Source organism: Chelmon rostratus, chromosome 17 (genome assembly GCF_017976325.1).
Source record: "Chelmon rostratus isolate fCheRos1 chromosome 17, fCheRos1.pri, whole genome shotgun sequence".
Classification (NCBI taxonomy): domain Eukaryota; kingdom Metazoa; phylum Chordata; class Actinopteri; order Chaetodontiformes; family Chaetodontidae; genus Chelmon; species Chelmon rostratus.
Genome location: NC_055674.1, coordinates 12,953,229 through 12,980,504, shown reverse-complemented (window position 1 = coordinate 12,980,504; position 27,276 = coordinate 12,953,229). Strand labels below are relative to the sequence as shown.

At 41.6% G+C, this 27,276-nt stretch overlaps 2 protein-coding genes across 4 annotated transcripts in view; one reads left to right on the top strand and one right to left on the bottom strand.

Annotated features, from left to right (window-relative positions):
• The window catches only part of LOC121621514 (septin-9-like), a 67,421-nt gene that overhangs the window by 22,668 nt on the left and 17,477 nt on the right, over positions 1–27,276 (bottom strand). For 2 of the 3 annotated variants that reach the window (XM_041958025.1, XM_041958027.1), the window contains one exon: positions 14,468–15,214. In XM_041958025.1, coding sequence (XP_041813959.1) covers positions 14,468–15,214 — 747 coding nt within the window. Of the gene's footprint in view, positions 1–14,467; positions 15,215–23,397; positions 23,651–27,276 lie in introns of those variants that run through there. The other variant, XM_041958026.1, reaches the window with a different exon arrangement.
• Positions 6,359–9,017, top strand: LOC121621515. The gene is made up of 2 exons (XM_041958029.1): positions 6,359–6,442; positions 6,950–9,017. The coding sequence occupies exons 1-2, from the start codon at positions 6,372–6,374 to the stop codon at positions 8,013–8,015; spliced, it is 1,137 nt and encodes a 378-aa protein (XP_041813963.1). The 5' UTR covers positions 6,359–6,371; the 3' UTR covers positions 8,016–9,017.

The following is a 27,276-nucleotide window of genomic DNA, read 5'->3' as shown; positions in this document are numbered from 1 at the left end:
TGTTGAGCCAAGATGGTGTCATGTGCTGGCAGGCGGAGTATAGGGCTGCCTGGCTGACAGCCTTGCAGCTGTCCAAGGTCTTCCATAACACAAACATGATGGATAGAAGTAGCATGACTCACTGGGTGCATTATATTAAATTCATCACTGTCTTGTCTTTTTCCTTAGCAGAAAGTGAATGTCATGCTAAGTATGAACATTTGTGTGTGTAAGATAACTGTAGCAAAGGGAACATGCAGAGGCTAAATTATGATACAGTGGTAGTAGTGCTTTGGGAGGATGGAGGTGATTTGGTCAAACTTTGCTTCAGTTTTGCCATGCAACATACTGGTTAATTTCTCCCAATAAAAAAAATTGAAACTAAATTATCGGTCTCTTACAAGAGCACCATTATATGGAATCGTTTGTATGATGCACTTGTGCTGCCCATGTGAAAGATGTGGGTGGTGACCACAAGGAAGCTAAATGTTTCCTTTGTGTTTTCTTTTTGAATCTCTCTCTGCTTTTCCCAAGGGAATACCACAGCCTCCATACAGGATATCAAGAGATCTGATCTATGTGTACGCATCTGTGTGTGTGCTATTGGAGGTGTCACATGAACCCACTTCACTGGGAAAAGCGGAAGTACTTCCCCGGTTTAGATGATTTACAGTAAACAAAAAACAAACACTGACAACAGCGTTTGCAGCCTCACGACAGCTCCCCACACTGAACCATGCCATGTGCGGTATGTATACACAGAATGATCCAGGTCATCTCCTTCGTGTAAACTCTCATGGGCTTTCAAAACAGAAACCAAAAGAAAGCTTTTACAAGCTCTAGGAGTGATACCGCCCAGGTGTGTCAGACCAATTACCTGTGTGACAGCATCTCCTGCTGGCAACTGGTAGCACTGCAGCAGTGCAGACAGCTGAACACGGCTATTGAACATCATAGTTACAGAATTTTACTTGTTCAACAAACAATCACAGGGAAGGCACACAGATGGTTAGCACACTATTGATACCTCTCAAGGCTTAAAAAAGGATCACCCTTTATGACAAAATTCACAACACTACAATGAAAACATATTCTTCATAAAAATGCAGCCTATAAGCCACGTGAAATTGATCTGACAATGATTGATAGGTGAATTCTAGCAAGTAATAAGCCAGGCACTACAATATTTTTTTTCTCACCCTAGAGTGCAAAGTTCATAGATTAGTTGCTTATAAAAGTCCCAGTGATTCTGAGGTCTCTAAAAACTAAAAACTGCATGTAAAAACAATCACCTGTTTTGTTCTACAGGCACATCACTGGTAAACCCAGACAAAACAGGGAAAGGGGAGTACTACTGCGATAAAACACAGAGGAACACTTAATCAAATGAGAGGTACGATCAACTTCCTGTAAACAGCAGCAATGCCAGTTTTTCTAGTTTCATTACATTGAAACAGAAACCAAGTTACGCCTGCTTTCACACAAACGCAGACATCAGATACTTGACGGCAGCACACTAACGAGGTAAGTGCTCTTATTTTCCATTCACTAGTTTTGGATTTACTCCGACACTATTTCACATGATTGATGAAGCATTGGACTAAAGTCTTCTTTGTGAGAGTTCTTAGCACTTTGTGTTACTATCTCTCCACACTGTCTGTGGAGGGAAATACGTACAAAAGAAAATACAGTAACTTCGCAGGATACTCATTTTGATTTGATAAATCCAGGCTGCTGACACATCATATCAACTTCAGGAAAACTTTGGAACACATTTTTGCACAGGATGAGGACTGTAGATGTTGTCCCCCATCACTAGTGACATGTATGGATTGAGAATGTACGGTACGGATGAATAATGCGACTATAACTTTTTAAATATCTATTCAGGATGAAGATGGCAGGAAGACTCATGAGTTGCTGTGTAGCTCTGCTCCTTGCCCTGACCTCCGTATCAGCTGTACGCAGACAGCTCGATTCAATCAGTGATTTAAAGGAAATCGACTTTGGCCAATCTGTGCCCAGACACAGTCTTATGCTGCTCCACTGGTTTGCCAACGAAGTTGACATCGACAGAAACAATGTCATATGGCTGACCTTTGATCCAAACAGTAATGATTATGGCTCACATCATTATCACAACGGTGAGGGGGTGTTGGGCCCACTGCCTCGAGGAAACATCAGATACCGGTACTACACTGTTGGTAATCTCTATCAAGACACGTCCGTGCGACTTCCATCTTATGTTGTCAATTCCCCAAGAGAGTACGCAGGAGGAAACAGGGACAGGATCATAATAAGAGTCCAGGAGCAGAACACAGGACGGGCAGCTTTGCAGAGGATAGACCAAGTGTACATCACACAGCATTATGACACTTCTGAAGATCTGGGGACATCTTATGATCCGGATCATACCTACCAGATCACTACTAACCTCTTAAGACAGATCAGAGAGTTTTCTTTGAGAGACAACCAAATGCCACTGCTGTATCTCAGAAACCGCTTCAGAAGTAATGCTGATGATTTCCAGTTAACGCACATCAGAAACACATGGGGTTATCTTGCTTGCCTTGGACTGCTCTTGTTTATCGTGATCGAGGAGAGGTACTCCGCCAACCGACAGAACAACAGACCAGAAATCCACTTCAGTCCACAAAACAGACAAAATCACAGTGATGAAAGTTCCTATGTGATCTGCTGTCTTTTTATTATTTTATTAATCATTTTTTTGTTCTTCATTTTTGCAAGTAAATGATGAAATGAGGAGGTGCAACGTTCCTGCATATTGTTTAAACCAAGGTGTGATGATGGTGCTTTGAAACACAAAACCAGCATGATTTATAATTGAATTGGGAATCGGGCAGGTACGTAAAAGAAATCCAAACTTCCAATACAGAATAAATGTCACAAACTTTTTTTTGACCCGGCATGAACAATCTCATTAATCAATTTTATTTTGACATCATTTTGCATTCTGACGTGATTGTCAAAGACAATCTTCTGATTTTTTTCTTCATGTCAGTGTTTTTGATTGTGTTCACTAATGTTGTTTTATGCTGAAAGTTTCTATTCAGTGACAGTTGTTTTCAGTTTCAGTTTTCTGGTACTGTTTTTGTGTGGCGGGGAGGAGTTTGAGGGGCGGGTCAAGGATAGTGTGATTTACATACAATTTGCATACAACTGAGGCTGCCCTACTCCACAGTTACAACATGTCTGTACTCTTGAGTAACAGCCAAAGGCAGTTCTGTTTCCATTTTATGCTTTGTTTTGCCTCCACGGGTTTCATTTTATTGTGTAGTATAAAAACTTTTAGATATAGACTCTGTATAACGTGTTTGTAATTTAGGCCAAGTACTTCAAATCACCCATCTCAAACTGTGTGCTATGAAGAGCTGAGAGTCTTCAGGGTTTCAATCTTACTGAGCCAGTCATTCAACTGAAAAACTCCAGACCTTGACCAGCGTGGCACCACATGAGACAACTGCTGTAAAAAATATATATGGAGTTCACCTGCTTGGAAAAATTACAGAAAAATCACAAAAGATCAAATGTACAGAATGTAAATTGCTCTAATAGATAAATGACAAAGATAAGTGAAAGGCTCTATGGTCTGATAAGGACAGAATGCACTGATAATGTATTTGCTTTATAAAAAAACAGGAATGTACTTGAATCATGGTTTTGCATTCTTTCTGTAGTGTTGAAATTGTGTGTTTATTAAACTATACTGTGTCAGTCAGACCAGCGTCTTTGTTTTTAACTTCAAGAAAACTGGATGAGCACAAGTTAGGTGTGTCAGATTATGAAGACAACTTAACTATTCCTCATTCTACACACAATCACAGGTGAGGCACACATAGGGTTAAGCATACTACTGATATCTGGTGCTATCAGCCTTGAACAACAAATCAGTATTGGTCACACATTGCTTTTTACTTTTTGATTTTGTCAGTTGTTGAACTGGCATTTTGTGACAACAGGCTCTTCAAAAGTTTCAACTATTCTGAACCAGAATTTGTACTAAGATTCTTCAAAAAAAAGGATTAGAAATTCATCCTTCATCGATGGGAAAATATTGGAAAAATCAGTTTGACCCTTTAAAAAAATGGACATCCCGGTGGCCCAGTGAAAACCACCACATCCTTGTATAAAATCCAGTTGGAGATCTTTTGTTGCAGCTCATCCTCATCACTCAACCCCTAATTTCTGGCACACTCTACTGTGTACTGTCAAGTAACAAAGAGAGAATAGTTGTGACAAATATGTATCAGGATGCAACATTTTATAATAGAACAATAAACTTTCCTATTTAGGAAGACAGTCATGGTAAATATACGATGATAGTAAATATTGAACAGTGGCTTTCAATGAAAATGAGAACAATACATTAAGAACTAATTTTAATTAAGAAAAGAGACAAAAAAGGCATAAAGATGCAGGCTATAAAACATGTACAGGCATGTGAGAAAATTAGGACACCCCATTAAATAATCAGCTCTTTATTTAGAAATGGTACACATACCAATATCCAGTCATGTTTTTATGTATTTTTCAAAAAGAAAGTGATTTGATTGCAATTTAACAACAAAAATGAACATTGTTTGACAAATCCAAAAAAAGAAAAAAAATAAAGTATGTATTTCAATGGAGGAAAAAGTTAGGACACCCTACCCCCTAGTAGCTAGTGTTGCCCCCTTTGGCTGATATGACTTCAACGAGACGCTTTTTGTAGCCTTTTACCAGTCTCTGACATCGATCAGGAGAAAGTTTGGCCCACTCCTCAATGCAGAATTCTTTCAGCTGTGAGATGTTTGAGGGGTGTCTTGCATGTACAGCCCGTTTCAAGTCACCCCACAGCATTTCGATGGGATTAAGATCAGGGCTTTGACTTGGCCATTCCAGGACTCTCCACTTCTTCCTTTTTAGCCAGTCCTTGGTGGATTTGCTGGTATGCTTTGGGTCATTGTCTTGTTGCAGTATCCAGTTACGCTTCAGCTTTAATTTTTTGACAGATGGTTTCACATTTTCTTCAAGCACCCTCTGATACACAGTAGAATTCATGGTGGATTCTATGATGGTGAGTTGGCCAGGTCCTGCTGCAGCAAAGCATCCCCAAACCATGACACTGCCCCCTCCATGCTTTACAGTTGGTATGAGGTTCTTTTCTTGGAAGGCTGTATTTGGTTTACGCCAAACATGTCTTCTGTTCTGGTGTCCAAATAATTCAATTTTAGACTCATCTGTCCAAAGAACCTTATTCCAGAAGTCGTGGTCTTTGTCTATGTTCTCTCTGGCAAACTTCAGTCTGGCCTTGATGTTTTTTTTAGAGAGCAAAGGTTTCTTCCTTGCACACCTCCCATGCAAGTCACACTTGTGCAGTCTCTTTCTGATGGTAGAGTCGTGCACTTTCACATCGACAGTTGCCAGAACCTGCTGTAATTCCCTTGATGACACTTTAGGATTTTTCAGGACCTCTTTGAGCATCTTGCGTTCTGCTCTGGGGGTAAACTTGCTCGGACGGCCAGATCTTGGCATGGTGGCAGTTGTTTTAAATGTCCTCCACTTGTAAATAATTTTGCGAATGGTGGAATGGCTGATGTTAAATTCTTTTGAAATCTTTTTAAATCCTTTACCAGACTCATAAGCGGCCACAATCTTCTTTCTGAGGGCATCAGGAAGCTCTTTAGACCTCACCATGGCGCTCACCTCAACATACCAACTGTCAGGGCCACACCAAACTAAATTTGAGGTTTAAATAGGGCAAGGCTCCATTCAAATGCTGGGTAACGATGTACTAATCATGTGCACCTGACGTGATGCACCTGTTTGGGATTTGCAACATTTTAAGAGGGATAATATAGGGGGGTGTCCTAATTTATTCCTCACCAGAAATTGCATTATTTTTTAATTAAATTTTACAGAAAGTTTTAAACAGGCTTTTCTTATTTTTTTATTGTTTAGTTATATTACTTATAATACCCATATGTCCAAATATATTTTAAAATACACAGGATTTCATGAGGTGTCCTAATTTTTTCACATGCCTGTATATCTAAATACTGCGAAATGGATCTGTGATAAGGGAATACTGGTTAATAATAAGCCAGACATGACAACAAAATGTCCTTGTTCCTCACCCTGCAGTCCAAAGGAAACACTCACTGTCAAACACAGACTAGTTTCCATTATAAACCTGCTCCTAAAATTCCCAAAGCTTCTTCATTTCTACAGGCATTCACTGGCAAACCAAAAAACACTGACATGGAAAATTACCTTTCTTGCAATTGGAAGGAAGTTTCATCTGAAGAAATGTATTAGCAAACTTCCTGTCCTGTAACCACCAGTAATGTTTTCTCTACTAGTTTCATTTACAGTGAAATGGAGAGTGAGCTATGCCTGCTCTCACACAAACAGAGAGAGCAGATCAAACCGATCAGATGCTTGACGGCAGCAGACTAACAAGGTGAGCTCTCTTATTTCCTGATGGCTTGCTTTTTGATTTACCATGACACTATTTCATTATTTGACTGGTGAAGCATTTAACTCAAGTCTTCTTTGTGAGAGTTCTCTCTTATTTGTGTTAGCATCCCTCTGATGCTGTCTGTAAAAATTTGGTACTGAAAAGATTTTGGATGATAGTCACTTCAGATAAACTTTGGAATACATTCTTTGCAGAGAACAAGGACTATGGATTTTGTCCCTCATCTCTTATATTACAGTAGAAGCAGCAGATAAGATGTGTTTCAGTGTTCATATGGCCACCTGACTATTGTTTTAAGATATGAAAAATTGTCAACCTATCCTTTAGGTGTTAGAATGGCCTATTTAACAGAGGAAGAACACTTATTATAAAAGAGATTTTTCAAATCATGAAAATAACCAGATGCATCTCTAGTGACCAACATGTATGGATTGAGAATGTACGGTACGGATGAATAATGCGACTATAACTTTTTAAATATCCATTCAGGATGAAGATGGCAGTAAGACTCATGAGTTGCTGTGTAGTTCTGCTCCTTGCCCTGACCTCTGAATCAGCTGTATGCAAAAAGCTCAATTCAATCAGTGATTTAAAGAAAATCAACTTTGGCCAATCTGTGCCCAAACACAGTCTTATGCTGCTCCACTGGTTTGCCAACGAAGTTGACCTTGACAATAACAATGTCATATGGCTGACCTTCAACCCAAACAATGGAGATTATGGCTCACATCATTATGGCAACTATGAGGGGGTGTTGGACCCACTGCCTCGAGGAAACATCAGATACCGGTACTACACTGTTGGTAATCTCTATCAAGACACGTCCGTGCGACTTCCATCTTATGTTGTCAATTCCCCAAGAGAGTACGCAGGAGGAAACAGGGACAGGATCATAATAAGAGTCCAGGAGCAGAACACAGGACGGGCAGCTTTGCAGAGGATAGACCAAGTGTACATCACACAGCATTATGACACTTCTGAAGATCTGGGGACATCTTATGATCCGGATCATACCTACCAGATCACTACTAACCTCTTAAGACAGATCAGAGAGTTTTCTTTGAGAGACAACCAAATGCCACTGCTGTATCTCAGAAACCGCTTCAGAAGTAATGCTGATGATTTAAGCATCAGAAACACATGGGGTAATCTTGCTTGCCTTGGACTGCTCTTGTTTATTGTGATCGAGGAAAAGTACTCCTCCAACCAACACAACAACAGACCAGGAAACAGCAACAGACCAGGAAACAGCAACAGACCAGGAAACAGCAACAGACCAGGAAACAGCAACAGACCAGGAAACAGCAACAGACCAGCAAACAACAATAGACCAGCAAACAACAACAGACCAGGAAACAACAACAGACCAGGAAACAACAACAGACCAGCAAAGATCAGCAGCAGACGGGAAATCCACTACAGACCAGAAAACGACTACAGATCAGAAAGTAGACAAAGTCACTGTGGTTGTTGTGGTTTGGTAATCTGCTGTTTTTTAGCACTACTTTTGGTTTCGTTAATAATTTTTTTGTGCGTCTATTTTACAATGAGGTGAGGAGAAACAGGGGAGAGCAATGCTGCTAGACATTGTTTAAACCGACGTGTGAGGTGGTGCTTGGAAAGGATGATGAGGACCAGCACTACTTATAAGTCAACTGGGAACAATGAAGTTATGCACGGAGCCAGGACAGTGACTTTAAATTCTGGCATTGAAAACAAAACCTAAACTGAAAACAGAAACATTTGTATTAAAACACCTGTGTTTGAAAAAAAAAAATATTGGCATAGAAAAAAGTTCCACTAAATGATCAATGGTCTGATAAGGACAGAATCAGAGAACAGAATTGATAATGTATCATTTCAATCATGGTTTTGTATTCCTTCTGTAGTGTTGACATTGTGTGTTTATCAAATCATACTCAAGTCACTTTTAATGTCTAAGAGAACTTCCAACTAAATTAATGAATGTGACAAACTTGTTTATTATTGATTATGCACTTACAATCTTGTTTTGATATTGTTTCCGTTCTGATGTGACAATCTTCTTTTTTTTTATTCATGTCAGTCTTCTCTCTCTGACAGTTTTCTTTCACACTGACAGTTTCTATTTAGAGTCACTGCTTTGGTGTGAAGGGGAGGAGCTAGGAGAGTATGCCAACACGCTTGTGATCAGAGGCCCCCAGTTAAACCCACTCATCTCAAACTGTGAACCGTAAAAGGCTGAGAGACTTCAGAATTTCAGTCTTACCTCGTCAGTCCTCACATTTCATTCAGACTACAGGACCAGAGTAAAAACTATCAGTGATGAGCACATCTTAAAGGTGTCGGAAATAAGTTGGTGTCATGTTTGCTTGGACTGAAAACCTGCAGACTTTGTACTTGGCTGATGGAGAGTGCAAACTGCTGTGATGAACAAATGAAACAAATGAATGAAAGGCTCTATGGTCTGATAAGGAAAGTCTTCATTGATGAAGTATTAGCTTTAAAAAAACAGGAGAGTATTTCACCTGTGTTCTTTCTGTAGTGTGGAAATTGTGTTTATTAAACTATACTGTATCAGTCAGACTCCGTCCCTGTATCTGTCCTTGTTTTTATTTTAAGTTCAAGGAAGCTGGATGAGCACAAGTTATTTGTGTCTAATCATGAATATAGGTGAGTGTCTGTGTTTTACAACAGCATGTATGCCTCATGCAAAACACACACCCACACACAGATTAACAATTTATCAGCGAGACCATTTCCATCCCTTGTGACATGCACAAGTCCCTGTTTCTAGCCAAGTCCCAGGCAAGCTTATCAAAAGGCCTTTATGTTTGTGTGAAAGAGATGAATACTGTTTTAATGTGGTGAAACCAGGAGAGCACTCAGCAGGCCAGCACAAGACCCAGCAGATCATAAGATAATGAGTCACCGCTAAAAACTGTTGCAGACTCAGCTTTAAGAAAATACTAATCAAACGTTCCTCTCAAGAGTGATGGAGTTCAGTGCCAATTGTTAATGACAAACAGGCTCTGCAGTTTGAAAAAAAGTCTAAAAGCTGATCCATTCAATCATCTATGCATAACATGTGAATACATGTTTTGTTTGATAACCAGACCAATGCAGAGAAAAAACCTCTCATTTGTGCCACAAAATAATATGAATAAAATACAGAGGGACACTTGCTTTTGTTTTTGTGCTGATGAATTACTAACTCAACACCGAAAATCACCAGTCATTGACATTTGTGTACTTTTCTGTGCACAATGGTGACTTTTCATGCAGAAATGTAAAAAACAGAATAAATAATAATAAAATAAATTCTAAATAGTAGGCACAGTTTCACAGTTTTTGTCTGACCAACAATCCAAAACTTAAAGATGTTTAATCAGCAAATTCTTACATTTGAACAACTGGAGACTATCTGACTGGTGTTTTGAAGCAAAATCAACAATCAATCTATATAAAAATTGTTGCTGATTAACATTTTGACTACATGAAATAAGTTCTTCTCTCTCTCTCGCTCTCTCCAAAGGAAACTTAAATTGCTAAGAGGTCAGCGTCACTAATGACAGCATTTGGCAGGGTGGCATGGGAATGGATTATGTTGACATTCTGGTCTTGCAAGTGCTGCGTTTGGGCTCACTGCCACACACACATCCACACACACCTCGTCTTCACAGGTGTAATCAACAGCTTTCCAGTGCAGCCACCTTATTATTAATGACAAGTCATGAGAATAAATGGGTATTTTAGTTGATTTAAGAGGGTATAAACTCACTGGTATGGTACTGCAATATCAGTGTACGTCCATGCACAAACATGATATTAATTAATTCATTACCCGTGAGTGGTGATATCAATGTACTGAAATGACCACCCATTGTCCAAATTATCCAACAGCTAAGTAAACAAGTGAAGGGAAGTCAACTTTATAGAGCATTTTTAAATGCACTTCCAATGATTAATACCCCTGTTCAGACCATTTTATATAGTATTTTGTGTAATCAGAATTAGAATTGGCTTTAGTGGCGAAGTATGTGCACACATACAAGGAACTTGACTCTGGTTTAAACACAGCACTCATTGTACTCGCACAGGAAAGAGGATATACAGCACAACAAGGACAAAAATACAAAAAAATGTAAAAACTGAACAATAAGTGAATTATTTATAAAAATAAACAATACATGTTACATACAAAGAATGATAAGATGATAATAACAAAATATACAATGAAAATTACGATGTGCAGGCATTTATGTTGACAGCTAAAAACTGTGCAAAACTGTACAAGTATATAAACTGGCTCTAGTGTGTTTAAGCACAGGCCTTGTACAGCAAATAAAATGTTCCATGATATAAAGAGATCATTGTGTGTGTTGTGGCTAACATACAGTGGCTTTGGTCACTTGAGCCTCCTTATTTATTACTGTTTATTATCGTTCAGACGGACATAGACCTGAAGCAAAACACTACACAGGGCTGTACTGCTGTGTTGGCTTAACGTAGTGGTGAGAGGATGAAATATGACACAAGAAGTTCAGTTTTAAGGGTTATCTGACACCAAGGCACAGCACAAACCTGGAAAGTTAAAATATCAGCAATAATTTGCTCCAGGGTCTCGATGCTCGCTATTTAAACAGTAAAATTAGCACAATGCTACAAGATACACACTACAAAATATTCTAGCAGGAGAATTGTAGCAAAAGTTGAGCCAGGATCAAATTGTTGCTAGAGATCCCTGTGTCCTCCCAGCTGTGCCAATGCAGTGGTCTGACTGAAATGAACCTGCATTTTTATAAACATAGTTTGATTGTCAGAATACATACTAAATGTTCTATTTGTTGTCCTAATATAGTTGTTGCATTTAATTTCTTCACCTTATGTAAAGCACTTCAAAGTGCCTTTGTGTAAAAGGTGTCTCACCCTGCATTGTTTTACCATGCTGACCTCTGACCTCTGACCACAGGACTTGCCTTGCCTAAGATGAAGTGTATGCATCAATATCACCACCAGAAAATACCTGCAAAAACATCTTCTCGGAAAAAAAAATCTAAGATATTCTTTTACTTTCACCTGTTTGGATCACAGTCCGTCAGGGATCCATACTCCACAAGTCAGTCATCCTTATTAAATGTTAGCCAAGTTTATGCTTGCAAAATAAAGTGCCTCTTCCCAGATGTTAAATTGACTCTGTAATATGCATCAGAGTGGCCAAGACAAAATAAATCAAGGTCAAGGCATGGGACAGGAAACTAAGATGAGCAGTGTACAGAATGAATGAATGAATGTGTGTCTGTCTGTAAACAACATGAGATCATATCCTGTTGAAACACCACAAGACTGGATACAGCTGCTCGTCATTATAGCCAACAAATCAACCGAAACGGAGCATGTCATTACAGCACCTTGTACTTTACAGCCGCCACAAAAACAACCAGCTTATCGTTTATCAGCATGTTCATCAGTCACCCTCCCCTGGGCGAGACATTCTTAACCTCGTCATCTCTGTGAGGATGAATGTATACATTGAACATGTGTATGCACATGTGCACAGAGACACAAATGCACAAAGAGCCCAGAGGCAGGTAGATCCAAGTGAAATATCACATGAGCCCTCAAGCAATGATCTAATGGGCCACACAAAAACTCTTCACCAGCGTCCACTGGATACAGCGCTGAACAAGCTACAGCAAAAGTAAACAACAAGATACACAGTAAACTGAAAACATTCAGTTTTTCCTTCTAAAAACTACAAAATATTTACAGAAATATAACTACTTAAAAAAAGAATTTGTCTGAATTTGTCCGTGCTGTGTGTACTTATTGAGGAAATGGAAAGTAAATTGTAGTTTTAGGCATGTCGTCAAAGCAGTGTGGTCTGTCGGTTTAGTTTTACTCCCACATGGCTGGAGGTTTAAGTGGGCTTTTCTCATTTTGTTTTCTCCCTGCAGACAGACTTTACAATAAGTCGCACTCTCTTTCTTGCATGCTTTATGCCTCTCTCTGTTTTTCTCCCTCTTCCCTCCTGCCTACTGACCTTCCTCTCTTTCTCTCCACCTTCTATCTGCTCCTCATTTCTTCCCAAGCTTCTTTCTAGCAGGGCCTCCTTCCCTCTGCATGCACGACTGAGCAGGAAGGTGGTAATCTGAGCCAAACGTGGCAGAAGTTGAGACTTAATCCGCTCATTTTTCACTTTCCCTCCTTTCCCTTGTTTCCCTTCTACTGACACAAGGCCACATTTCAGATTTCAGCATGTATATTTGTTGACTAATTCACCAACACTGTGGTACTTAGGAATCTTTAGTATAGAAATATCCTCAGCAACGGGGCAGATATAAAATTAAATCCCTAGCTCTGTGCAAAGGAAGTGCGGTGAATAGACAGAGACACAGAGAGGCAACACACAGCATAAAAAGTGGAAATTGGAGGCTTTCTATTTTTATGTTTTACGACCTCCAGATTTGGAATGTATCACCTCCCAGCCGCCTACGCCTGGATACTACTCAGCCAGTGAGAGGAACCAATGAGCACAGCTGTCTCCAGATAACAGTGTTACACACACACAAACGCACGCACACACACACACGCACACACATGCACATGCACGCACACGCCAGGGTAAAGATGAGTTGCTCTAATGCTCTAAGGGAAGAAAACAGTACAAACACTTCACCAGTAATTCAGCTAAAGGTACGGAGTTTGTCCTGAGGGTGGTGCTAAAAGAAAGGTCATGGGGTAACCTTAATAATTTCAACCACTAAAGAGAAGGAATGTCCAGAGCATGTTTCATGGAAATCGAGCAAATAATTTTTGAGATACCTTGTTGTGCACTGCAGTGTTACTGTACACACAAGCTAAGATTGTCCAGATAGTGATGTTTTAACAATGTTTTTGGATCACTTTCTTTGAAATGGCAAAATTTCAATTACTACAAAAACATCTGATACTCAGTTTGAGCTTGGCATCATCTCCCTACCACATGTTTGGAAGGTTAATCAGCAGTAGTTGCTTTGTCTTGACAAAGATAGACTTTGCATTCATTTAAATAATAGCATTAAAACAATAAATATAGTGGTGAAGTATAACTTTTTACACTACAAAAGTCCTGCAAACAAGGAACAGACACACAAAAGACTAATACTCCAGTAGCTACCAAACGTCCAGTATCACTAGCATCTTGATAATAACTGATTAAATTACATCAACAAAATTAAACCTCCCTTTTAGAAATGAGTAAAAGCACATACTGCATATTTAACACATATGAACACAATATTAACAGTGATTTTAACCAATGACTGATTCAAGTTCAAGTGAACAGTTGCTTGCCTGTATGCGTTCTTTTTTAACTGCTGTCGTGGGAGCAGCCCTGTGATTCTCATCATCACCCTCCCTGACCTACATTCACAGTTAGTCTAGACTGACAAGCTCACAAGGACTTATGCTTGTGCTCTTTATGGTTGGTATTGTTACTTCACAGCTGCCTCATAGGTGTAATGGAAAGAGGAGAAATCCAGAATAAACACAAAATTAAGTCAGTAAAGATTTAAATTCGTGTCACACTGAATTACAGAGCTCTGTTTCATAAGTTTCAAGTGTTCAGTGTGTGGTGTGACTAGACTTAGTTTTAGAAAAAAGATAAATATAATGTATATGAATCAAAGTAGAAATATATTTAAAAGTGATTTATATAACATGACTGTTGAGTTTTTTGCAAGATTAAGTTAAAATGAAACAGTCATTATCAGAAAAGAGAAACTTAGCAGCAACACGGGAAAGCAATGATCAGATGATTTCATCACAGTGTAATTGCTGCCAAACTGTTGAAAGTCATTGAATTTAGAAAGACAGGCCATTTTGAAACTGGATACAACAGAAATGAGGACAGTCAAGCTGCACTTAAATCAAGAACACAAACAGACTGTATGTGTAAATACGCTAAAATGCCTGCTTGAGCAGTTCACTTCGACATAGTTTGCCCTGGACAAAAGCTAGTTTAGAAAACATACTGAAGGTACTTACTGTCTGTTGGTCTGGCAGTGGGCAGCTCCGTGACAGGTGACTGCACCCTCTCCACCCTGGGCTCTGCCAGGGAAGGCAGGGGAGCACTTGGTGCAGGGGGTGGATGGTTGTTGTTCTCCACTGCAGTGCCTGGGACCAGACCGTCTGGCTGTCTGAAGACAGGCATCTCTGGCCTCCTGGAAGTCCCCTCAACTTGGCTGAGGATTGGGGACGGGGGCTCCGCTCTTCTCTGAGGGGGCTCAGGGATCCTTGAGACTGGGGCTGAGGAAAGCTGTGCATCCATTCTCCTGGGAGGGGCGGGGGGCTCAGTGGATCGTGTCATGCTGAGCTCTGCCCGCCTGTTTGTGGAGCTGGAGATGGAGTTGGAGGAGCTGTCCAGGGAGCTACTCCGACTGCTAAGGCTGACCTCGGGCCGTTTGAGGCCAAAGCGGGCGATGCCAGCACTGGGTGAGTTGTCAATCTGCTTCGAGGAAACCTCAATGGAGATTTCTGTGCGGCGGGAGGAGGCTGTGTCAGAGTTGCGACCCGCTGCTAACTCAATGCGCCTCATGCCGGTCTTTGGGGAACGTGGATTGGAGGACTCAGAGGGGGAAGGCCTATAGTCAGAGTTGCGGGAGCTCAGGTCGTAGCTCCGCTGGCTGGATGTGGAGGAGGTGGATGAGCGGAGGGGGTTGGTGGTCCGACGAGACAGGGGTGAAGGGTGTGTGGATGAATCCGTCTCCTCCACCTCAAATGACCGTTTCAGCGCTGAGAAAACACAAAACATTTGTGGTCAGACAAATAACCCATACAGATGCTACACCAGCTCGAGTTGCAATTCATCCATTGTTAAAGCATCTCAAGATTATTATGTAGAAAAAACTTGATCACATTCAGATAACACCAGGACCTGAAGCAGTAATTATTCTCATGACTTTTAGTCTGGTGAAACAAAGCAGCCACATTCAGTGTTGGCACTGTACAGAGTTTGTTTTGGCTCAGAGAAAGTCATTGATACTCTATAAAAACTCTGGGGCAGCAACTCAAATCAGCAGCAGTATCTTTATAGGACAGGGAAAATGCCCAATTTAACCAAGTACGAGAATAATTTCTTGACTAATTCTTTGTTGTGTTTGAGCAAACGTATAACGCAACTAGAGATGAGAAGCAAATAATAATGTATAAATAATGTGACTCCGTTCAGCCTGACAGACAGGACAGGCCCAAAACACCTGCATACAAACAAATTTCACAAGCACGCTTCGCAAGTCAGTGAAAAATACAGTTAACCTCATTTTACATATTGTTCAAAACAAACTACGATGAACATGCTAATCTTACCGGATTTGACACGCTTCACGTAGCTCGATAGCATGGTGTTTGTAATTTAATGCACTCGATGAAAATATTTCTTTATTCTCACCGATTGTGCTTTAATAATACACGCACAAACACAACTTTGCCGGTGAACGAAAAAAGGGCAGTATTTAATCCTCTGACTAAACAGTTAGTTAATTCACACGGACATGTTCTCCTTCCTCTCGCTAGCAAGCCGGACACCTCGCGCACCTGTTGACATGACGACTGCCAGACTGACCACGCCTCGCGAGCGCTCTAATTGATCGCGAGGTTCCTCAGCCCCGAGGAAAGGGCAGATTCGTTAACGTCACTTAACTAACCAGCCCTCTCCTCACATATAAATGTAATGCACCAATATTACGCCACCAGTCTTTTGGTTTAGTTGTTGTTGCCTGGTAGATTTCACCTCACATCTCACCTCAGCTCAGCCCAGAAACTGGATCAGCTACAAACCCTGGAGCAACGCGGTCTCTGTCCCAGATAAACACCCGAGCCTGCACCAGCCTCTGGCCTGCTCGACTACTGACGAGCCAAGCACCAGCATGGTAGAAGACCCTCTTCCGGGAACTCACTGTTTTCACATCCTTAATTTGTTTTAACAGGTTTTTGTGTCTGATATCAGACAGGCAAGATCCAATGTATGCTGAAATAGTGGTTTCACTGGGTGTCTTAATCAGTAACATTAACCTTAACCCTATTTTCCTTTATAAACATATTATGTAATGTATTATCAATATGTCTCACCTTGTGACATTCACACTTCACACTTCCTTTGTATGTTAGGCCCTGGTGTCATGTGTCCTCAAATGTTTGTGGGATGGTTTGCCATGTTCTCAGTAAATCCTCCAGAATACAGGAAACCATAAACATAAAATCCTGCACGATAACTGTATGTGACAATTTTGGTACTTGTCCACTACGCCATAGACCGCTGACAGGAAAAATGAGAGACAATGACAAAAACATTGTGACTTAGACTCAAACTCTAGTGGTATATGCATGTAGAATGCATCACAGATGGTTCCCTCTCTGACAGAAAGCTCTTTATGTTGCTCACGTGGAATAACATAATTCTATTTGAGAAAACTGGCCTTGAAATTTTCCTGTAAGAAAGGCTCGTCAGTGTGCTCTGTGCTTCTTTAGGTATGAGAACTAAGCACTGGAACGACAAACCAGTCACAATGAAATTACATGTAAAATTCATTGGATGCAGTGGCGAAGGCCTGAAATATTTGAAGTTAAGGTGGAGAATTTCTTGTCAACAAGGACAGGAAATGAGCCTCTTATGGAGCAGTTTACAGTAGCTATCCATGTGATGCTCAGCTTTTAAGGGCAAGCGCTTGAGCTGTGGAAGTATTCAAGTGTGCCACAGACCACTTGAAACTGTGTTTGACTGTGATTTTGATATAATGACCTGTTTGCCTAGAATTGTGCGAACTGCATGGTGTGTGTGCCTGCTCGTGGTGATAGAGGAGCCCAACACAGTGAGGTCCTCATAGACACAGTGGAGACAGAGGCCCTGTCAGTTATGTTTCTATCTCTCTGTACGTGTGTGTGTTTAAACACAGCTGTAGAGTAAAGCAAACACAGCGTGGCCTGCCTTAGTGGGAGCCAACTTCTCTGCCTCTGTTAACGTCATACCACACTGCACCCTGGGATATGTGCATGTGTGTGTGTGTGAAGGTAGATGGGGAGGTCACACATTAATATCTCTCTCTTTGTGTATTTATGCAAAGAAGATGGCACTGTTACTTTGCCTCTTTAATATCTCAGTCACTATTAATGTGCCTGCATGTTTATGTATGACTACGTGTGTTTGTGTCTGAATGGAAATACGTGTGTGCAGGTTTGGATTTTTTTTTAATTTTATAGCTGTGTGTGCGTGCGTGCATGCGTGCGTGCGTGTGATATCAAGAACAAAACTATTTGATGTCTTTAAGCTGCTGTATGCTGCTCTGAGACTGATAGCGTGATCACAGCCCTTTCAGCCAAGCTAATACCAATGAGCACCAGTATAAACCAAATGTCAGCCTCAGTCCTCTCTCTCCCTCCTACTCCTCTACATAAGCTCTCTTTACCTCTCATTTAACCTGGAATCGAAACAAAATCTGCTTTGAAGATTTTCAAACCCCCTTAATTTTGGACACCATTCGATATACTGTAAACTTGCTTGCAGACTGAACTGCCAAATAAGGAAGGACTTGCAGCCAAGCATGATGTTTTTCAGCTAAGACACCCTGAAACATGGTTAAACTGCCAGAAAATCATATGATGATGACACTCCTGTTCTCCAGCGTAGCATGTTACATTATTGGATGAGCACCACATGGACATTCTCTATGCCCCTCTGAGCATGACAATAGATGACTTGGGCTGGCCAACAAGATTTAGTGCTGCCTTTTGTCTTCAAGTGTTGAGGAAAAGTGAGAATCACTACAGCATAAGCAGGGATAAAACTGCTAATTAAACTACAGAGTACAATCTCCAAACTGTGAGTACTGTCACAATCAGCCATAAGTATTAGCTCTAATCTATATTGTGGTATATTGCGCTTTTTCATAAAAACAGCCCTGTTTTCGATACTATTCATGATTGGCATGTGGTAGCAATAGCCATTAAATATATTTTAATTTTGTGGTTATTTCTCTATAGTGTAGTTTTAATTGTAAATGTCCACCGTTCTGATGGCTCAAATTGACTTTGCACGCATTGGGGGTTCCTGGGAAACGAGGCATGCATGTTAAACAGTGTTACTGCTTGTAACTCTCATTTCATCAAAGTCAGCCTCACTGTTTACTGTTCACTCTCCCACAACCTTATCAGAGCTCTGTTAAGTTCCCGCTAATGCAAACACAATATGTTTACCCTTTGCTGCTCCTGCTTCACACTGGAACTGTCGACTGCTGAAACACGGGATGGCTTTTATTGTGAAGCTGTCACAGGAAATGCAATGAATTTGTCACAGAGGTTAGCACCAATCATGATTGTTTCCGAAACGAACAGCCTTTTTCAGCATTTTCTTTCAGTGGATTTTTTTTGCAAGTGATGAAATCAGAAGGAGCCACAGATGAGGGATAAGGTGATATGAGGAGCTGCAGTGACAGGTTGCAGACCTCCAACTCCTTATAAGAGTAATCAATAAGTTTGTTTGGCTGCGCTGTAAACGTTGCACTACTGTTAAAGTAGCTGTTAATTGAGTGTTTGCTGCAGCATTAAACTGCTGAATTAACATGTCAAAACTTTACAATAAATCCAGTTTGAAATGTTGAACACTCACAACTGAAGTCACTCATGCTTGTGCACTCTCTAAAAACAGTTCTGCAGATTACCACAGTAGACTAAAAAGGCTCTGCATGTCAAAATGTCCTTTGGACCACTGAAAAAAAAAAGTCGGCCCTTAAATTATAGTCTTATAGCCCAGCTCTGTTTTCTGGAGGTGTGTATTACAGTTGTCGAACACTCTTTCCATTCCCTGCAGAAAAAAAACTTCCATCTCAATAAACAGGACGAAATCGTTAATCACAGGCTACTTGTTTTCAGCCATATTATGGAGCCCGCTAATAGCTCGCCTGTGGCTGGCTTCGGTGCAGGTTTCACCCCACGTGTCCAGCAGGGAGGAAAAACAGCAGAAGCTTTAAAGCCTGACAAAGACCTGCTGTGTTCGCTCTACCTCAGAGTGACCCTCAGTCCTTCCTAGCAGCTCCAATGCTGTTGGCGTCACTAGCAGGAAACCTGTCCTAGCTGGTGAGTATAGAGCGCCCTGATAATGCTGATAAGGATGGAGACTCCTGGGGACGGCTATCATCAGCCTCCGCCAGAAGACACTTCCTCCTCTAACACACAAGCTTTATCAATGATCCTCCTCATGGGGTTTTGTTAACCCCATGCTCCTGTTCTTAGCTGCTGAACCAGCGTCTGTCAGCTAAGGGGGTGTACACTGGAGCACAGCGCATCGTTGTCTTCATTAACTGTGTCCAACTACCTCACGTCTCACTCACATGGAAAAACACACCTCATATCATCATAATGAATGTAAACAACAAACATGGCTATTGTTAGTATCCACAGCTGTCAAGCCAACATGTTAGTATATTTAGAATAGTTTCTCTTCTATTCTTGTGCAATCACCACAGCTTTAGCAATAAATCTGCCTCGCCTTGAGGAAGACTCGGATCATGTGTGAGTGCTCACAGGTAGAAAACCAGACAGGCCATGAGATGATTGAATAGACTTATCACAGGCCTGCAACAGCCTCATATTTTATTTTATTTTTTGGTCAGATCAATTGATTTATTGATTGCTGTCAGGATGTAAAGAGAATTTCAACAAGTAGAAGAAAACATGCTTCTAAAGTACGCTACCAACTCTAGCGTTAATAGCACAGTTTGGGTGCATTATGGGTTACACAGCAAGTTCAGTTCCTGAAAAAAATCCAAGACCACAGCTAAGTGGCAGTTGCCTTATAATGACAGTTTTCATTATGAAAGGCGTTTGAAAGGCGATCCCTCGTCAAATTTCTCACCATCACCATGAAACACTTCTGCCCTACAAAACAAGGTGGGTCCCCTAATGTAGAAGAGATTGTTAAAATCTTGCTGTGGAGCGCCTTCGTAGCCGAATGGTTACAGCGCATGCCACATGGCCGCATGTCTGTCGCCATTTTATTTCCAGCTGGCGACCTCCGCTGCGTTTCGTACCACTGTCTCTCCCCATCTTCCTGTGTGCCTCAACCTGTCACCATCTAATAGAGGCAAAAAGCACCAACGTTAAACATCATGAAGGTGTTCTATCAATAATCTTCAATACTGCAACACCTCATGTCCTGACACGTTGATTAAAACTTTAACGCCATTTCATCAGCGGCTGTCAAAACTTGCGTTATTGTGATGGTTCGGATCTGTAAAGATGGATGGATGTGTAAAGAAAGGCCCGGCTGTGCTGAGATCCGCTCCTCCGCTGCCTGCCCCGACATTTTCACCCACCACAGAAATCTACTCCTGTGGAATTTCCTCTCACTGGATCAGTGAATGACCTTAACATGCAGACATACAGAGAGTAAGAGAGGGAACGAGACTAGTAGCAGTGGCAGCTTCGTGGTACCATTGCTTGAAATAGAGTCAACTTAAGCCAGCTATCTTGCACACATCTGCTTCATGGGATATTAAACTACTTAACGTCTCACGAATATAGGTATTATAATTTGAGAAGGGAACACAAGGGGCTTTTCCAAGACAAGAGACCTCTTGCAAGGAGCTGTAACAAAATGACACTGTATGAATGTGTGTGTGTGCGTGTGTGTTCATTCTGCTGAGTGGAAGGCTCTGGTCAATGATCTGTGTCGGTTTGCGAGGGTGAAGTCACAGCTGAGGTCATCAACCTCATGGACAAGAAAAACCCTGTTTTCTGTCTCTCTCAGCTCACTGGTATCATCGGCTAAGGGCCAGTTTTAGTGACATGGCAAAAACACACACTGATGAAAAAAAAACTTACTCTTCCTACTCCTATTCACAAATTTACTGTAGTGTATACATGCTGTGTTACAGTGGCAGTGGCTTGCACAAATGATAATGATCCATGTTTTTCTGCAGTGCTGTTTCAGAGCTCTAATCATTTAACAAGCATATGATGTGAATATATTTGTACGCACACCTTTCACAACCACTGCATTATCATCGAATTGTGATCTAATGATAGTATCTGACGTATCTGTGAGCACTGTGGTTTGTCAGCATACTGATACTCCATTGTCTGAAAGAGTCCGGGGCAAATATTCATAATGTACCATGCACTTCTATATTAAATCATGAGAGCAGCAAAAATGCAGCCATAGAAAATAAATCGTAGTCTGTACTGCACTTTGTAGGCATGGCCTTTTTTATCTGATCTTCCTCTGTCAGTGAAATGGCTCAATCAAAGGTTTGCTAACACCATGAGCTACTAGTCATACCAGACCAAGTAAGGCTGTAGCAGCAAAAACCCCTGAGTGTAGGGCATGAAGAAAAGGTGTGTTTTACTGCCTCTATATTCAGCTTTTTACTCGTAAAAGGAATATTGTGCTGTTTTTTTCTTTCAAACATTACATAGTATCACTTTAAGATGAGCTGTCGTGTAATATGGTGAATTAAAAAGCAAAATAAAAGTGCAAACATCTTTTTGAGGATGTCTCTCTGTGACATTTACTTGATGATGATATGGACACAGTGAAAAGGCCATGTGGCATCATGATAATAACCATTTTAACATGACTGAAAGTAGTGTCCAACTTTTCTTTATAACATATTTTTACAGAGAAAAGAGCTGAATGGAACAACCTCTTGACCGTAGAATACTCTGTTATTATTGCCTTTTCAAACACACTTTAATATTTTGTACCGTCCAATCTCGTGAAAGTGGAATTTTTAGATTTCAGAATGAGTTCTGTTTTTTTGTTTTTTAAAAAGCAAGCGAGAAAGCTACTCCGCCGCTGTAAGACAAGAACCTAGAATGATTTACTTTCCAAACCTGATTCTTATCGACATGTTTGCTGCATCTGAGCCACACAGGGCCATACATCATGGTGCGTGGTGGTGACACCAAGGTATTACCACACACTCAGCCCAAGCAGGGTCAACACAGACCATTGACAATCACAACAGTAAACCATTATGTGGGGGACGTCTGAGAGCATGACTGAACCACGTGGTTAAAGCACACTTCTTCACCCCGATGCCTCTCTTTTCTGGACACCACTTATCTTTCTGCTCTGCTGCACTGTGTAAGCCAGAGGTTTAAAGACAGGGGGCGAGGGAGAGGGAGGCCGAGAGATTCACCATACATACCACAAGCAAACTGGTGTTGACAGAGGAGCAGCTCCGGACAAGTGCGGATGCGTTCCTAATGGCTATGTGTTTTTGAGAGACAGGAGACAGATAGTCCGACAGACAGGTTGGGGGAGAGGTGTCGGCCCGTCAACCCCCGCCCACCCTCCTCGCATCCACCAGCAGGCCAAGGGGAGAGGGGCCGAGGATGGACGAGCTGCTGAGAGAGGAAGAGGGGAAGCTGTAGGATGAGGAGGGAGGAGAGGGATGACAGGGGGAATCTGTGGGCCACAGTCATGAAAAAGAAGAGGAGCAGAGGGAGCAGAGGGGGGAGGTGTTCCAGGTGTTCCCCTCCCAGCCGTATGGTCAGTTGCTGTCTCCTGAGTGCTCAGCGTACAGTATACACACACACACACACACACTCATATGGCCTCTCTATCATGAAGGTTAAAGGCTAAATCAGTTGCACACTTTCTTCTCACCCCTCTCACACTCGGTTACATACATGACAGCCATAACAAACACGCTCGAGCATCTCAACCAGAGTCAAAGGGCGGTAAAAAGCAACAACTTTTGGCACGATTTCCCTTTCAAAACACCACAGCTCACCGCAGAAGTCAACGAGCCCTTTGCACTCTCCGTTTGTCCAGATCCGCTCCCTTCTGATCAAACATGTGGAAACTATCTATAGTGTCCTCATGGCAAGGTTAAAGAACGCCTCGCTCCACAGAGTGACAAGAAGAAGAAAAGCCGTGGAGCAGCAGAGCTCAAGAGAGAAAAAGTCAAAAAACTAACCTTCAAAGTCTGATATGATCCCTTCCAAGTGAGCGTTGACAGTGGAATCAGACATTTTGGGGAGTAAGTGTGTATGTGCGGGTGTGTATAATGCGAGAGAGAGGGAGCAGGGTTCCCTTTCCCCAGCAAGGAAAAGTCTTCCTGGGGCGCAGTCCCGCTTTTAAACAAATCCCAAATTAGGAGCCTGTGCAAGAGAGAGGAGGGGAGAGGAAAAAAACCCCACAAGAGTTGAGCAGCTCACTGATCCAAAGCCCCTCTCTATCTCTCCTCTCTCACTCACAGCAGCAACTTCTTTTTCTCTTCTCCTCCTTCTCAACTTCCAGAGCTTGGAATGAAGAGCAATGACAAACCCCCACCCTCCCTCTCCTCTCTCTCCCTCTCTCTCTCTCTCTCTCTCTAGCTAACTGTCTTCCCTCCCCCCCATTTCTCCTTCCCTCCATTCCTCCCTCCCCTTCTGCAGCCGTCCTCTCAGACTGCTTCCTTTCTTTGAAAGCTCTCATTTTTGACTGGGCTGGTCAAATTATACGCAGGCTACATTCAGACACACTTCCTGTTGGCCCGATCACATGACTAACACACTCTGGGCAGCTGATGAAACGCACTGAGGTTTTTTGAAGCCTTACTCTCTTAAATATGCCAACATCAGCATCGTATGAGCACACAAATCAAGGCACTCAGTTAAAAAAGCATTGGAAAAAGACAGGTCTCCATTTAAACACATCTTACAGTGGATGGAGTGAAAAGTTGCAGTAGATATAGAAATAAACGCAGAGTGGACACAGAATGATACTGTTGACTAATATGGTCAGGACAGGCTCACGCAGGCGGTTAGCAGATCGTCTGACATGCTCAGTCGGTCTGGAGGCAGACATCAATAAATAAGTAGCCTAATGACTTAATGACCATGTGAATGAGCCTCTGTGTGTGGGGGCGGAGGGGGAAGGGTGGACAGGGGCGTTGGTCACAGGTCACAGGCCAATAGCGACGAACCACTGCTGCTGGAATCGTCATGAAAATTAACCATTTAGCAGTGGAGGAAGTGGTACCCAGACCTTTCACTTTGGTAAAAGTAGCAATACCACAATGTTACAAGCAAAAGCATTAAAAATTTTACTGAAGCAAAACTACAAAAATATTAGCATCAAAATATACTTACAGTACAAAAAGTACAGGTTCTTATTATGCAGAATGGCCTATTATATATCATATTATTCTATATATTATTCTTTTACTGATGTATTAATATATACATTAGTTTAATGTAACAGCTAGTAAAGGTGGAGCTATTTAACTATATATACTGTTGTGTAGCTGTGAATTTCATCAAATATTTAATCACAATTTATTTGTTGACTATATTTCATATTATTAATCAGATTCTGCAAAGTAGCTTATTAGGTTATGGAATAAATGTAGTGAAGCAAAAAGTCCAATATTTGACTCTGAGATGTAAAGTTCAAGCACCTGGAAATTAGTACAATACATTACTACAACACTGACCAGGCAGTATGTACTAACAGTAGTGGTGTGTGTGTGTGTGTGTGTGTGTGTGTGTGTGTGTGTGCATCTTCTCACAAAACTCACAACTCTCTTTTCAAACTGTAAAGATTTACTGCTTTCAAAATAAGGGCAGCCCTGAGAGACACCAACACCTGAGGCAAAAAGGCGTTTGGAGAGATGACAGAAAATAGAGAGATATGGAAAATAATTTGGATTTAAGCTGCAATAAATCATTCGGGCTGGAAAGTGACAGGAAAATGAAACCCTCACTAGTTGTTGTCCCATGTGTGATTTATCATGAAATGTTTGGGACTGAAGTCCTGCATGTCTGGCAAGTTTACAGCCAATTTGTTGCTTACATTGGAATCCAAGTTTGCATTTTCTGTTGATTTAGGCATGTTTACCAATCCTAAACACAGATGTGCGCAAGTGCACAAGCGCACGCTGACTGATTTAAAAACAAATATGAGGCTTTACTGTACTAAAACCTGCAATCAGATTAATCTTACAGCACATTCCCCCGCCATTGAAAGTATGTAACCCACAAAATGCGTGAGAAAACTCTCTAATCGTCAATGAATTTCTGGCTGACATGAAAACTGAACCTGGGCCAGTAAGTTTTAAGTCAGGACAGGTGAAAGCTTTTTAAATTGCCAGACTGTAAGGACACATAACTTTAGGCTTGATTGTTTGACAGAGCAAAGTACAGTGACCATGAAGACAGCAGGGGTTTAATGTGCTGCTCAGAAGTCTTAGGGCAGTCTTCCTAATCATCCACTTGCCCCACCCAAATGTACACACATCTGCATTGCTCATACTTCAAGTGTGTTTCCTTGAGGTATGAACCCCACAATATCTGACTTTGTGTCACTTTCTCCAGTAGGGGTCAGCGTTGCTCCTATAAATAAAACACGTCACTATGGGCAATAGTGGTAGTGATAGCCCTGCCACCAGCGTACAGTAATGTGATCTGGAAACAGATAAAGATGGAGACATGGAGAGAATCCTGCTCTGGACACACCCTTCAACCCACACACTTTCTCCTGCACATGTGTGTTAGATTCCTCCACTCCCTGGCACACACTCCTGCTCAGACACACACCGAGCTGCATGCACACAGGCAACAAATATGTGCGTGGCAGCATGCACAAATACCAACATGCACACACATACACCATGCACTCAGCCCAGCAACCAATCCTTTCACTGAAAGACACACACACAGACACACACACACACAAAGAAAAGCAAACTTCCTTGTACTGCATAGCCTTGCAAGCCCCAGCAAGCCCAGAGAGCGCTAATCCAATCTGTTATAACAACTGTCACACTGGGAGAGGACTTTAATGTTTTTTGCCCAGATCTGTAAGGAACTTAATTCATATCATAGCAGTCACAGTGATGCAGAATGCTGTGCACTGCTATGAAGACAGTTTCAATCTGCCATCAGCAGAGCAAACCTTGGATACGCTATCTAATGGCCTAAATGTTTGCACGACTGTAAAAGGTTATGCAAGGTCATGTTGAGGCCGTATATCAGTGCTGATATCTTTAGCTAATTATGGTGCGAATTCCACTACGGTGACTCTTCTTTCTGGAAAACTTTATTGCTGCGTCATAGTTATCTTCCTTCGAACAAAAGGGAGGAGGGGTTGCTTCTAAAAATCTAAATCCCTTCTTGTCATCGCTGATAATGAACTAATGAGGCAGTAAACATCCAAAGTCATCGGGAGGAGATAGAGACGCTGTCTGATCGTGATTCAAAAATTAGTTCTGATAGTGAAAGTGATGATAAGTGACGGCTGTTGAATCCAAATAATGAATCTCTTGGGGGCTCAGGCTTGCTGTACATTACTGTAGTGTATTTGAATGCACAGCTGCTGGTGTTGTATTGCACTGCAGCCCAGGGATGAAGAGAGACAGAAACAGCCGCCTACTGCTTAAAGAAACCCAGACCACCACGACTCTAAAGTGGGTCCTGCCCTCTTGAGAGCTGAAAAATGAGAGGAGCAGAGTGGGAGGAGAATAGGATAACTTCTATAAATGGATGCCAGGCCGGCGTGGCAGTTGCTAGGGCGATGCCAGGGCTACAGCAGGTTGCGAACGTCAGCAGTCGGTCTGAACATGAACGTGCGCACACAAAGGCAGTAACAGGCCCGCGTGCCTCGGCGCCAGTCTGCCCCCTCGACTGTGGTCCGGCATGTGCCAGTGGACAGACATCCTGCAATCTCTGGACGCTGACAAATGTCTCAGTGGTAACCAACCTTATCAACAACCTTATTTGCATAGATGCAGGTGAAAACCATTGTAATATATGAAATACCAGATTTTGATCACAATTATCTATTAAGGTTTTCTGCAGATTTAATGAATCATTTT

Coding starts and splice junctions, on each gene's coding strand:
- LOC121621515 (XM_041958029.1), top strand. CDS start 6,372: ATGCCTGCTCTCACACAAACAGAGAGAGCAGATCAAACCGATCAGATG. Junction 6,443..6,949: donor GACGGCAGCAGACTAACAAG/GTGAGCTCTCTT, acceptor ATATCCATTCAG/GATGAAGATGGCAGTAAGAC.